General features: G+C 36.1%; 2 protein-coding genes across 2 annotated transcripts; both read left to right on the top strand.

Moving 5' to 3' along the window:
* The first annotated feature begins 2,758 nt into the window (after positions 1-2,758).
* Positions 2,759-3,461, top strand: LOC105056021 (uncharacterized). The gene has a single exon (XM_010938084.4). It carries the CDS (start codon positions 2,779-2,781, stop codon positions 3,274-3,276), a length of 498 nt encoding a protein of 165 aa, XP_010936386.2. The 5' UTR covers positions 2,759-2,778; the 3' UTR covers positions 3,277-3,461.
* A 144-nt stretch (positions 3,462-3,605) lies between these two features.
* On the top strand, positions 3,606-6,362 carry LOC105056034 (pentatricopeptide repeat-containing protein At4g21300-like). Its single transcript, XM_010938096.4, has one exon. It carries the CDS (start codon positions 3,644-3,646, stop codon positions 6,050-6,052), a length of 2,409 nt encoding a protein of 802 aa, XP_010936398.3. The 5' UTR covers positions 3,606-3,643; the 3' UTR covers positions 6,053-6,362.
* The last annotated feature ends 8,755 nt before the right edge of the window (positions 6,363-15,117 follow it).

Genomic DNA, 15,117 nt, shown 5'->3' with positions numbered 1-15,117 from the left:
TCCCTAGTTGTTAGGGTAAATAAAAATGACTAATCCTACATTATATAATCTATAAGCTTATATAAACTAAATTACTTTTTTATATTAACAATTAGGGTGCATTTGGTTTGCGATTGGAGTTGAAATGGATTGCAATAGGAATTAGAATGGTATATCCTCCAATATATCCGGTTCATAACCGAATTCAGAGTCGAAACAGAATTTGAATGCTAGAGAAAAATAGAGATTGAATTTTAAGGGATTGGAGCATTTTTATTCTTCTTTGGAATTAAAATAATAATAGAATTCTCTCCAACCAAATGATCAGAATGGGAGTCATATATTTTCATTTTTATTCCAGAGTTCAACTTGCCTGAATCAAACATGCCCTTAATATAATGATAGATATCTTTATTAATCTTTAATTCAGCTTTATTCTTTGAGTTGAGCTTTGGTGAGCCAGATCTAGCTCTAATTCAGCTCTTTTACTAATCTGAATATGCCTCGATTGAGCCAACTTATGAGCCAAATGGTATGCTTGGGAATGGCTTGTTCATTTGGTAGTTGTGTTCCTAATCGGCTCTTCTGAATTAGGATAGCTACAAATTCTTGGCCCAGAGTTTCGGGCTGCTCGAAATCATCCCATACCGATCTGAAATATCGACCCCTACATCTCTCATTAAGATGAAGACTCTGGTTCGGTTCAATTGGCCCCGAAGAAACCCTGGATCTGAGTTTTTTTAGGAAGGAAAGATATCCGACAATTACAATAGTCGATGTTAGTCATTGTAGTAGAGAACAGGAGTATAACTGTAAATTAGCAGTTTATCGGAAGCCTTAGGATCAATGCTTGGCCTTGGCTAGTCATGTACGCCCAACTTCAATAGATGGCAAGGTTTGTGATGTTTCGTAGAGGAAAAAGGCACATACCTTGGGTCCTTGGCAGGTGATTCCATGGTCTCGCCCAACTCAATTTTCTTTTTTTAAAGAGAAGAAGAATTATGCATAAATTTGGAATATATAAAGGAATACTGGCATCATTCTCCCATGGTCTCCCCACACAAAGTGCAAGTAAATTTTTTAGCAACTGGATTCCCAAATGTCAGACCTCCGCATGAAGGAATACCCAAGGGGTAGTGGGACCGGCTCTCATCCCTCTCGTAGGGCCGTTGGCATCTGGCACGGGACAGTATTGCGTTTACTGCAAGATATATTTATCTGGAGGTGATGGGGCTGTGAATTGGATGGCTTTGTTTATTGTTGATCATTCTCAGAAGATGCTGGGATCGATTTTGATTATGATTTGAAAGAACTTCATGGTATTTATTTTTTTAATTTTTTTATATATTTATATCAGAGCAGCATAAAGTGCCCTTGCATACAAAGTGCAGCTACTAGTATTATGACCAATCGGATTATATCAAGCTCTATAAGAGCTAGCAAATTTACAGATAAAGGCTTCAACGGGTAAATATTTAATTTATTTTATCTCATTTACTTGCATGCTCGCTCACAAGATCCAGATGTTTCCATCAATTTTTTTTATAAATTTTCTATTAAGATAATATTATTTTTAACCAAATATTTATATTTATGATAGAATAATTTGACATATTTTTTTATTGTTAAGCCTATTTTAGTATAATTTTATGTCAGATTTAATATCCGAATTAGGATTGGAGGATCATATCTCGTATATTATGTCTAATATATTGTATGGGACAAACTTTAGACATATTAATAAAATTTGTTCCATAAAATTTTCTTTACCCAATAAATATTTTTCAATCCAATATATTTCTATCCGAACAAATATTTTTCTATCCAATATATTTTACTTGCATGTTAATCTTCGAAATATAATTTATTGATCAGATCACTCTTTTCTTTCTTGCTGCATCATAGATAGGGGGAGAGAGAGATCTAAAAAAATAGAGAAAAAATTAGAAAATAAAATTTTGAGTAAGATAAACAAAAGATTGATCAGAAAAAGAATTCATGAAGAAAGATCTACAAAAAGCATGAGTGAATAGGAAAGTGGCTTATCTCAATATGCAGAGACTAAGATATCAGCAAGGATCTTTAGATGACAAGAATATGGTGAGATGAGTCGAATGCTGAAAATGAGAAGATGAAAATAGATGATGAGAATGAATAAAGACAACAAAGAGAGAAAATAGAAGAAGATATAAAGAAAGAGACTAAAGATCGGATACAAAAAGAGATGAAATAAGAGAACAAAAATGCAAAATTCTACTCTAGCGACTATCATTCTTCCAATCATTATATTGGGAATCAAGCTTCTAATATACAAGCTTGTATATTCCTACCAATCTCTTTTTTTTTTTTGGTCAATACCAATCTCCTTGTAGGGTATAAATATATATTAGGATAATATGTATATCGTTTTAAACAATCAAGCGACATGAACTTCTATTACAAAATAGATTATCAAGTGGATCTTTCTCAAAATCTATTTGGATACAAATAATGAGCAAATATAGGAGGATGGTCAAAAAAATAAAATTAATAAATAATAAAATTTGCCATATTTATCGTCATAAAATTCTATAACAAACTTAAAATTAAGGGTTGCCCAGGGAAAGGAAAAAGAGGGTTTCTAAATCGGACATTTGATCCTTGCTTGGGATAGCACAAATTTGTTCTGGTCGGTTGAGGTCATTATTTTATTTTTTTAAAAATATTCAAACAATACTTTTTTGTAAATTAGAAATAGAATATAATATTTAATTTTTATTATATTTTTCTTGATTCCTCTAGCATTCTAATAGAGGCAGGATGGACCACGACCACCGCTTCTCCAACCCTCCTCCGCCTCCACCGCGTCGGAAGTCGAAGCACCACCACTCCTCGATCTGCCTCACCGCCTGCTTCGGAGCCGCCGGTGACGACGGTGTGGCGCCGGACTCCCCAGGCGTCGTCGGCGAGCGGTCGGAGGCGTCTCTGCTCCACTCCTCCTCCACGTGGCTCCGCTCCAAGGTGCACGAGCTACCGGAACTCCGCGGGAAGTGCCACGCCTTCATCTCGTCCCACGCGGCCGCAAAGCACCACCGCCGCCACCATTCGTCGGACTTCAGGTACGACCCCCTCAGCTACGCCCTCAACTTCGACGAGGGCTCGGAGGTCGAGTACCCTGCCACCGCCGAGGACCTCCACCACCGGTGCTTCTCGTCCCGGCTCCCAGCATCGCCCCCGCGTGCCATCGGCGTCGCCTTCGATAAGGCGAGGGAGGGGAAGGGAATCAAGGGAATTAAGGGAATGGAGGCTCCCCTTTGATTCTCTTATCGTGGTTTCTCCGAATTTTCCGAGTTCTTCGATCTTTTGGAAAGCTTGGATTTCCTTGTCTCAATAATCGGATAAAATTAGGGTTTTTACAATTTCTAGGCATCCAGTTTCTCGCTTTTAATAAAAAAATTTCTCCTTTTGAGGCAAACAATTGATATTTGATGCCTTTCTTTCTATTTTGTCTTCCGAAATTTGTCTGAGAAACTATGCATAAATCCTTGTTGACAAAACCAGAGTCCAGTTAGTGAAGCTAGAATTTGATATGGTTGTGGAGAAATCGTGGTTATGTCTGAGGGAAATTTTTTCAGCACAGAATTTAGATGAAAGAAGTCTATTTTAATCGGTAAAGGGATAAAGGATGGCCTTTTTCCCCGCTGGTTTTCGATTATCAACAAGAAAAATACTTCCTTTGGTGCCCAGTAGATTCCATCCAAGGAAAGCATCTGGATTTCATGAAGAGGAATTGGCATTTCAAGAACTCTGTACTGCAGAGAGGTTTGCTTTTTGTTTGTGTTCATGTTCAGACATCAGATCTCTTGGAAAGCTACATGCCTGCATTTTAGCTCATGGATTTGGAGATAACATATATCTGGGGTCCAAGCTGTTGAATTTGTATGCTAGCTTTGGTGGTTTACCTGAATCCCAATGGGTATTTCGAAAGATCATAAACAGAAACCTTTCTCTTTGGAATTCTGCCATCGTTGGGTATTTTAGAGCTAGTTATTTCGAGGAGGTTCTTTGTTTATATTTAAATTTAAAGTCTCAAGGGATTGGTATGGACAGTCCAGCTATTACATTTGGTTTGAAGAGTTGTATTGAGTTTGGAAATGTAGAATTTGGAAGAGGAATTCATGTGGATGCTTTCAAGTTTGGCCTAAATGGAGACAAATTTGTTGGTTCTTCTCTTGTGGGATTGTACTTTAGCTTTCAATGTATGGAGGATGCTCGGCAAGCATTTGAAGAAATCTTAGATAAGGATGTCATTGCTTATACAGCAATGATTACCGGGCATGCACAATTGTCTGATTTTCAGTCATTTAAGGCATTTGAAATAGCTAGTGATATGCAGAGAGAAGGATTGGATGCTAACCGGGTGACCCTGGTGAGCTTACTCCAGGCGGCGGGGAAGTCTGAAGCACTCAAAGAAGGTCAATCAGTTCATTGTTATGCCTTAAGGAGAGAAATTGGTCATTCAGATGAAGTTTTCCAGACCAGTCTTGTAGATATGTATGCTAGATGTGGCGCTAGGACTGCTGCAGCTTCTGTGTTGAGGCAAATGGAAAGAAGAAGTGTTGCTTCATGGAATGCCTTGATTGCTGGACTCATTCATCATGGGCAGAATTCTGAGGCTCTGAAAAATTTCTCACTCATGCAACAAGAAGGGAACATATCCCCTGATTCAATCACCTTAGCAAATGTGCTTTCGGCTTGTTCTGATTTGAATTATACGCACTTTGCCACGAGAATCCACGGTTACTTAATCAGAAGAGATATTCCTCTTGATATAGTTTTGACTACTGCTCTTATTGAAATGTATTCAAAATGTAATAAAACCACTAGAGCCAGGGAATTGTTTGATCAGCTAATTATGAGAGATGTGATCTTATATAATGTAATGATTTCTGGTTATCTACAAAATCATATGATCAATGAGGCTACCATTTTGTTTGGTGAAATGGTTAAAGCAGGTGTCAGACCAAACTCTGCAACTGTGCTGAGTATGCTGTCAACATTTGCGAATCTAGCAGACATAATAAGTGGCAAATGGATCCATGGTTTTGTGGTCAGGTATTGTCTCCAAACAGATGTGGATGTTTCTAATCAGATTCTACACATGTATGCAAAATGTGGACGCATTGACATTGCAAGGACAACTTTCAACTCAATAGCGAAGAAAGACTTGGTTTCGTGGACGGCATTGATGATGGGCTATGTAAATTATGGTCATGCAGATGAAGCTCTAGCACTGTTTCAGCTAATGCAACAAACAGGAGAGAAGCCTGATACAGTGACTATTACAACCCTGCTTCAAGCACTTCCCCAGCTTGGGTGTTTAGAACCAGTGAAGGAAATCCATGGGTACATCTACAGAACTTGTTTGGAAAAAGATACCGCTACCATGAATTCAATAATAAATGCGTATGCGAAGTGTGGAAGGCTAGATACTTCAGAAGCTGTATTCAATAATATGACAGAAAGAGGACTGACCTCATGGAACACAATGATCACAGCATATGGGATGCATGGGTACTGCAAAGAGGTGCTTGAGCTGTTTAATCAAATGCAGAAGGAAAATCTGAAGCCAGATGAGTTAACATTCACTTCAGTGCTTTCAGCTTGCAGCCATGCTGGGCTTGTTGAAGCGGGTTGGCGTGTCTTCAATTCCATCAGTTATGAGCATTCCATTACTCCACAGGAAGAGCACTATGGTTGCATGGTTGATTTACTGGGTCGAGCAGGTCAACTCGAAGAGGCTTACAACTTTGTGAAGGGCTCTCCTTTAAGAGATAAGGTTAGTGCCTCGTGTGCTCTACTTGCTGGTTGCAGAATTCATAGAAACACAAAACTTGGGGAGGTTATTGGAAGTCACCTCCTAGACCTAGAGCCCATGAACTCAGGCACGTATTCACTGGTTTCAAATGTATACGCTCAGGCTGGCAAGTGGAGTGAAGCTGCAAACTTGAGAAGCATAGCTAGAGAAAGAGGGTTAAGAAAAATTCCTGGTTATAGCCTAATAGAATTAGAAGAGCATGTCTGTGGGATATGAACCCCTTGAGAAAACAACTGTTAGATCAAAACGGTGCAACCATGCTGGAATTTCCATTGAAGGCAAATTGACTGTCCTTTCGATTTTGTAGCAGAAATGGTTCAGGCAGGATAGGATACTGTACATTACTGCCATAGGTGTTATATTTTAATATCTATTGTTTCATTGAAAATTGAAGATAAATAAGGTCTTCTTTGCACTTTCAATGCATCAATGTATGTGGTTCAGATTTTTCCTTGTTGGAATCACTTCCTTCTTCTGTACTGAATTTCTTTGCCTGTGGTTTTCAACCAAGTGTAGATTGTTGCTATTTCTTATTGATTGCACATTTGGTAAGGGAACCAACAGGTAACTGGTGCTCTATGTCTAATCTGTGCCTGGTTTCTCTTATGCGTGCATGCATTGCAATACTGTGAACTATTTCAAATTCTGATATTCCAATTTTTGTGCGCACGATGTGATGAAGTTTCTTAATGTGATGACCTTTTCTTGTGCTGCTTCACTGAGTCCACTAATATGTACTAAAGACAGTCTGCCTCGTTATTGATAAAAAATATTACAAAATAATCTAGAGATTATTACACAAGTAGACCCTGTTAATTTAGGCGAGTGGCATCTATTTTTGAATTGATGCAGATGGCTACCACACAAGTGCTCTAAAATGAATTATTCAGAAGATAAAGTTTATATAAAAAATTTACTAGCAGTTGATTCAGACCACTATATTCCAGACTTGAGAACCTAACAAAATGTCTGACAGTAACGAGTTTGCCTTTATTGGCCAAGATTCTGCGAGTTTGAGAGCTGCAAGCCATTCATTGCAGAAATCAATGGTCAGAAAAATGAGCACGAATTTTTGTATAACTTATGAGAAGATCCTGGTAGTGTTCATACAGTATGCTTATATACGCAAAGCACAATTTTGAGACATTACTGTTGGCTGAAATCTATGACGCATGGTTGTCAAAGCAAGAGAAGAAAGCTCTTTCACTGTTTGTGGTCATTTGTTAAGCGGATTCGATGTGCTTTTCTGTTTCACTCTTCAAATGGCATTCTTTAATTGAACAAATGAAGTGATGTCAAAATCTTGAGATACATGTAAAGATCTAAAATCCCTTGTAGTGTTGCACTTTTGAAGCATTCAGAATGACCAAGCATTTATTCACTGGTTGAAGTGTGTAAATATTAAAACATCCTTGCGGTAAATGTGCTTTAGTTGGAAAAGGTATTGTATTTTATTTTAAGTTAATATCATTTGAATAGTTGAACCCCAATTTTACAATGAACTTCTGAAAAAAAGGTTTTGCTCTAACAAAGAGAATCTAGGGAAGTCGAAAACCTGACTCTATTCAATGGTTAGAAAAATGGATCATTGACAACTTTTGTTTAAACGGATTCTTGGACTCGATGTGGATCACTTTGACCGCTATGAGTAAAAGCTGGATAGGATTTACGAGCAAGATCTATCACATTGAAAAGGCGAATCATATATCAAATTTCAGGAGGTCATAAGTTGGTAATATAATGCTCAATTGAGATGATCGCTTTTTTAAAAATTTGATATTTTTTTGAGATTTACAACTTTGAGCAAACCCTTAATAGAGTTAAGGCTAAAATTCCATCATTTGAGCGTGAAAATAGATTAATCAAACTAATTTTTTTTTAGGAAAGACTTTGATCAGAGATTTTCTTTTAATCTATGAATAATTAGATGGAGCGATAAAACATAAAGTTGATATAAAAATCGATATCTATTTCTTGTAAAATTTTAATATTTTTTTATAATTTTATATATTTATTTTATTTTAAAAATTTTAATCATTTTAAACTAGAAAGAAAAGTCTAATCCAACTTGTTCAATAGTAGACGTCCTTCTAGAAGATAAGAAGAAGAATTCGATCCAAATCATGAAAAAGTAGACAAGAAGAAGAATTCGATCCAAATCATGCAAAAGTAGATCTGACAATTATAAATAAGGGTACCTAAGTTTATAATATAGAGAATAAATAAATAAATAAATAAAAAGATTCAACTCTTATTTTTGAAAATTTTTTTTTTTAATAAAATTTAAATTAAATAGGTTGAAAAAAAAATTCCTCCTCTCCAACTGGATCAACTCTATAGATAGGCTCAGCCATCCTAACTACATACTTTTACTGCCTGGAAGATTGAACTGATCCAAAAATGCTAAGCACGTATGCTTTCTCGAAGAAATGAAGGGGATCAGATTGAGAAGAAAGCCTTCTTTCTTCTCATCTCGAATTGGGCGAGGAAGCTTCGGTAACCTAATGAGGAGTCCCCAGACGCTAAACACGAGTTGCATTGCCCCATGATATATACCTCCCTTCCTTACACTTCGTTAATTTATTCTAATTTGTTGTGCTTTTGGTAAATAATTGGATGCTCGTAACCTCACTCCCTTGCCATATTGCTGCACTCCTTGAGGATTCCTCTAGTGGACGTAGAATTTTCTGCCAGAAAGGAACGGATTATATATACTTTTCAAAACACCCCTTTCCGCACGTCTAACCACTACTTGTATGGAATCGTCACTTCAATATGTGGAATCTCCGAGTTTTTGTGGGAAACTCAAGCAAGCTACAGATAATGGAGGGACCAATGTTGAAAGATTAGTCTATGTTCTCTGTTCAAGCCGTTAGGGCAAGTGTTTTTTTGCACCGCAGAGGGTGCAATTCATAAATGCAGGAGATGGACCACAGGCCTCCATCTCCGAACTTGCCTTCTTAAATAGGGTCACACGGTCTATCTTCCACAGGAAAGCATGAAACTTAAACAGATGCTGAATGCAGGGTTGATCTTGTTCTTCCTCTGCTCCTCCTCATGCTTGCTTGGAAATGGGATCGACTATCTATCACTGCTTGCTTTCAAAGATCAAATAATTCATGATCCATCAAAGGATCCAAGGTCATGGAACAACACGATCCATTTCTGCAATTGGGAGGGCGTCACATGCAGCACGAAGCAGCAGCAGAGGGTTGTTGCCTTGAACCTCGGCTCTGGGGCATTGGAGGGCTCTCTCTCTCTCCGTCCATTGGAAACCTCACCTTCCTTCACCAACTCCACCTCAGAAACAATGGCTTCTTCGGTGAGATCCCACAGGAGTTGGGCCGTTTGCGCTGGAATGGCAGAAACTCACACTCTGTTAATCCTCCTAATGAAGTAGTTTAGGACATGCTACTGGAGTGGATTTGTAATCTCAATGGATTCAAACAACATCTAATTGTAAGTTGACAGGCTGCAGTTGAGCTGATTTTGTTCAGAGGCAAAAAGGTAAGCAGTACATATAGAAGTTAATGCTCGGTGGCCGGTCTCTAGGGGCTGTCCAAGCTTCAATCATCCGCTTATATGTTTAGACCATTTACCTTACAATGAAATTTACTTCTTCAGATATTGACAAATAAAAGGGTTGACGATTGGATCACTAATAAGCCAAAACCTTTCTTTCAACACTTGACCAGGTGACTGCTATCATTTGTTGTCTCTCTTAATGTACCTGAGGCTGTCCTGCATAGTTTGTCTTCAACAAGAAACTATATGGAGCAAGAGGACGTAGCACAGGAAACCAAGGAACTTCAACAGATATTGAGCACAAGGTTGTCCTTAGTTCTTCCTCCTCTTTGGGCAACATGTTTCTCCAAACATGCCCTTGACGTGTTGGCACGCCATTGGACCCACGGTTGCAATGCATCCAGTGGCAAATGATCTTCGAAGTAGCAGAATTTTGACGAATCCGCAATTTGAGAAAGAGATAGCGGACCGTATCCTCTGCACGTCCTCACATATGACTACCGGTGGGTGCTCGCCAGCCATTAGGGATGTGCACAGGTCGGATCATGTTGGGTTGAAAATACACTCGAAATAGGACTAGTTTTTCATAAAATAGAAATCGAAACTGAGCCAACCAAAGCCGATTGGAGAAATTCGGTTTAGTTTGGTTTTTATCTGATAAATGTTCCATAAGCTGCGCTAAATAAGTTACGCTAAGTTTAAACATAAGAATATATTTTACATATACGAGAAGATATAAGTAAAAAAATGAAAAACAAGGATATACATATATAATATGTTGATATGCGTATATATATGGATTGGGTTTTTTTTTTAACATATATATATATATATATATATATATATATATAGAGGTCGAGTAAGACTGAAACTGGATTGGATACGGATTGGATATCAGTATATTCATATTCATATTTATTTTAAATGAATACGGATATCAAATACTGGAAATGTAGATATAATTACAGATATGAGATGGATAATTAAACTTTGTGATCATAAAATCAAAGATATTATTAAATAGATGATAAATCAAGTTAATAGTATGTTTATATGATTGTATATTTTTTTTAAAAATTAATAAATACTATACAAAATTATATAGGATTATAGGTATATTCGGATATTTAGATATGGATCGGATAGTTGTCTATCCCTGTCCATATCCATATCTTTTCTTTTTTTCTTTTTTTTGAAAGATATAGATATAGCTACAGGTATTAATCGGATTCTTAAATTTTTAATCATATCCGAATGGATTTGAATTTAGATACGAAAACGGATCCAGACCAATATTATCCGTAGCATTTTCACCCTTAAGGTCGAGTGAGGTCAATTTGAATTGATTTTTTTAAAAATTCAAATTAAAATAAAATTTATTATTATTATTATTATTATTATTATTATTATTATTATTATTATTATTATTATTATTATTATTATTATTATTATTTTATTCAAGAGTTCATCAAATCAACATCAAACTTTATCTTCTGGGTAGTTTTTTTCTTTGTACACTCCTACAAGTTATGCCTCCTTAACTTTATCCTCAATTACTTTCTTGTCATATACACGGTCCGTTAAAAAGGATAATAGTTATGCAAGTCATTTGTGCAAACCCAACAAGTCAAAAGGGAAGCATTTTTATTTGATGAACAATTGACTATAGAAACATAGCACAAGGAAAATGAAACCAAATTTTGATTTCCTTGTTTCAAAATATAGCTCTACAACAGTATGTTGTGGTTCTGTATATGTCATTTATACCTTGAAAAGATGCTAAGCTAAATGTTTTGCACTCCTGAAAAGTAACTAAATGGTGGGGCAGAGGGAAAGTTCTATTTCTTCATTTTTCCCTCTCAAGTAAAAAACAACCATGAGTAAAATTAACCAGGTGGACGCCCCAAGAGCCACTGCATGTTAACTCCATCTTTTCTTTTACAAAAGGCACTAAATTACAAAAGACCTTGGAGATTAGGGGTAAATAAACTTACACCTAACTGTTTGAAAAATCTGCACTTAGCCTGAGTAGGACTGAAAATGGGCCAAATTGGGCTGGGCCACACCCTTACCTAAGTCCGGCCGAAAAGTTTTTTCGGCTTCGTGCAAAGCTTAGGTCTGAAAATTTTTTGAAAACCACAGCTGCAACCAAGGCCTGGTCCAATCTGAATGCAATTGGGTGAGCTAAAATTTGTGGAGTAGATTTCATTTCATTAAATCACAAACAGCTTTCTCATTAGTAATTCAAAATCAAACTATTTTAACATGTTTTAAATCGCATCCAACTATTATGCTTTCAGGAGATTCTATAGAAGCTTGAAAACATGAATATTCAATAGTTGTGTGCCAAAAAATTTAGGGATGATGGAGTTGAGACTTCTATGATGCATGGTTGTCAAAGCATAATAAGAAAGCTCTTTCACTGTTTTTGGCCATTAGTTAAGCAGGATTAGATAATTTTTCGGTTTCACTCTTCAAATGGCATTCTTGAAGTGAACAAATGAATTGATGTCAAAACCTAGAGATAGATGTAGAGATCTAAAATCCCTTGTAGCATGGCACTTTTGCAGTATCAGAATGACCAGGCATTTATTCACTAATTCCAGTGTGTAAATATTGGGTGCCACTTAATAAAACAACCTCGAGCTAAATTTGCTTTAGTTGGAAAAGGTATTATATTTTTATCTTGAGTTAATATCATTTGAATAGTTGAACCCAATATTACGAGGAACTTCTTAAAAAGGGTTCTGCTCTAACAAAAAGGATCTAGGCAAGTCGAAAACCTAACTCTATTCATTAGACAGAAAAATGGATCACTGGCTACTCTCTCTGACAGTATGGACAGGCTCAGCCATCCTAACTACATACTTTGACTGCCTAGAAGATTGAACTGATCCAAAATTGCTACGCAAGTCTAATGTCATGCCTCCGACTCAAGATTGTGAATCGAGGATTATGGCAACCGCCGCATACTTATGAATAACTCTCTCCATAAGCATGCAATGCATCTCATCACGATATCAATGCATCACAGCGGAATAAATTCAAATAATTAAATCAAATGTCTTACATCCAATAAAATTTTACTAACAATAAAACAATAGGTCTAAGTTCAATGAAGTTGACAATGCTAAATCTCGCCTCTAAAAGCTCTGTCCCAATATTTCTTCCCACGCTCGAAATTAATTATCTGAATCTGAAAAATAGAAAGAAAGGTAATAAGTTAGACAGCCCAGTAAGTAACAAATATCTCAACTAGATAATTCAGATATTATATAATTTTCAAGAATAATGTTACAATAAACATAAGAGTATATTTCATGCTGATTTAATATAAATTAAATATTTTTAAATATTCACATATAATATAATCATAAATCCGATTCGATTCAAAATATTCGTAACTCAATAGCCTCGACTATGACCAATGTTTAACCTCCATTGACGGGATTCACAGAATACCAGCGCACAACCCCCACTGGCAGGGTCTACAACTACCAGCGTACAATCCCCACTGATAGGATCCACAAACACCAGCGCACAACCCCCATTGGCAGGATCCACTGAGTACCAACGTATAATTCCCATTGGCGGGGCCCACTGAAACATAGTTAGACTGAGAGCATAAATCCGATCCGTATCAAAACACTTAGTATCATAATATATCATAATTTTTCACTGAACATGTGCATAAATCGACATACCATAACAATTCAAAAGCACTTTCCTTTCAAAACATAATTTCATAAATCATGCATAATTTCAGAGAATAATTATTTATTTTCAGAATTAATATGAAATATCTCGAGAAGATGATTCATTACTTACCTTTCACGGAACACTGAATGAACAGATCGACTAACTTCTAGGAGATTCTTCCGTGCTTATTATCCAAACTTATATTTTTACATTAATTTTAATTCAAATTCAATCTAGATAAATCCCAAATCAAAATCTCACTTAAAATCAGACTCTTCTCTAAACTCGATGAAAATCATCGATGAAGCCTTCCACTACGCTAATCCTAGAGGAATAACTTTAGAGAGAGAGAAATCCATCGAGAGAGAGAAACAATCTAGAGAGAGAAAATTTTAGAGAGAGAAAGTTCAATTTCAGAGAGAGAAAGTAAGAGTTCAGACTGAAAGAAGAGAGAGAAACTTTCTCTCTCATTATTTTATTTTATTTTTTTTTTGGGCTTGGATCTTGCTGAATTGATTTGGGTTTGGATTATGACATCTAATTTCTCCAAAAAAATGAATGGGATCAAGTTGAGGAGGAAACCATTGTCTTAGTTCTCTCAGATTGTGTGAAAGAGGAAACTTGTGTAACTCAATGATAAGAAGGGCCCAGTCCACGTACTACCTAATCCTCCCCACGTTCCTTTAATTTATTCTAATTTATTCAGCTTTAGGTAAATAATTGGATCCTCGTAACCTCACTCCCTTTCCATTTAAAATTTTTTGTGCACCACAAACGGTGCAGAAACTGTATGCCGTACATAGTGATTGGATCACATCGCTTTTCGGCCTTCACTGCATGCACATGGTGCACAAAAAATTTCTCTTCTTTCCATATCCCTACGGTCCTGAAAGATTTCTCAAGCATAGAGCCATCAAAATAGACCGTGACTTGTGGATCGGCTCATTTATATTTTTAAAATAAAAATATTGGACTAGTGTTTTGACAGCTCGTTTAATAAAAAAAAATTTTAGCCTGATTCTTTTATGGCCTGACCCGTGAAAAGTTGGCCCGTCTAGCCCGTGGGTCCGTCTGTTTTTTTGATTTTATAAAATTTAATTAGTTTATAATATTTTTTTCTCATGGAGAATGGAAATTATGATGTTATTACAAATTTTTTGGAGCTATTTTATATTTACTTTTAATATTTTAAAAATTGATGTAGGGATTGATTTTATTTATTTATTTATTTAATAAAATATTATGTTTGAGAGTTTTTTAATTTTTATTATTTTTTAATTTTTATAATTTTTATAATTTTTGAATTATTTAATTTTTTGGTGAGTTATAAGGGTCGGTCCGTTTAAGTCCTACACTTATAAGGACTAGGGCCGGGCTGCCTATTTGATAGCCCGTTTATCAAAAGGGCTTTTTTGGCCTGGCTCATGAAAGGTCGGCCTTCCATGGATCGGGCTGGCTCGTTTTGATGGCTCTACTCAAGTAGATAGAGAATTTTCTATCAAATGAAAGAAATGAGCGGCTCTTTTCAAAACACCCCATTCCATACGTTTAACCATGACTTGTACAGAATTGTCATGTATTTTTTTATCACGCTCCAAATCTGAAATATAATACAGTCATGCTGATGCTACCAAGGAGTACCGTCCTCAATAACACAAAGCCTATCAATCATAATCAGCTAAATCCATCAAAAATAAGTTATAATAAAAGATTCAATTCTATTATTCATCAAATAATTAAATCAAAATTAGTTCAAAGTATCTAAATTTAAAACCAAATACCAACCTATATCTCAAAATTCATCCATAGTTGCTACAAGTCCATCATTATTCAATAAACCAAATGTCAGCCATAAAATTTTCAAGTTTGCTATGCAGATCTCCAAGCCCAGATCCTTCATTGGTCCTAACTTTATTTCTCTATAAAAAAAAAAAAAAAAAAATATGAGCTACACAAACTCAATAAGTAAATCTTACACTATCTTATCCGGATCAAGCATAAGTTTGTACATGAATCAATAAATCATTTAGATAAGATTATCATTAGAACATAAAATC

The sequence above is a fragment of the Elaeis guineensis genome, chromosome 13 (genome assembly GCF_000442705.2).
Source record: "Elaeis guineensis isolate ETL-2024a chromosome 13, EG11, whole genome shotgun sequence".
NCBI lineage: Eukaryota > Viridiplantae > Streptophyta > Magnoliopsida > Arecales > Arecaceae > Elaeis > Elaeis guineensis.
The sequence above is the reverse complement of the archived record's forward strand: the minus strand, read 5'-3'. Positions and strand labels throughout refer to the sequence as shown.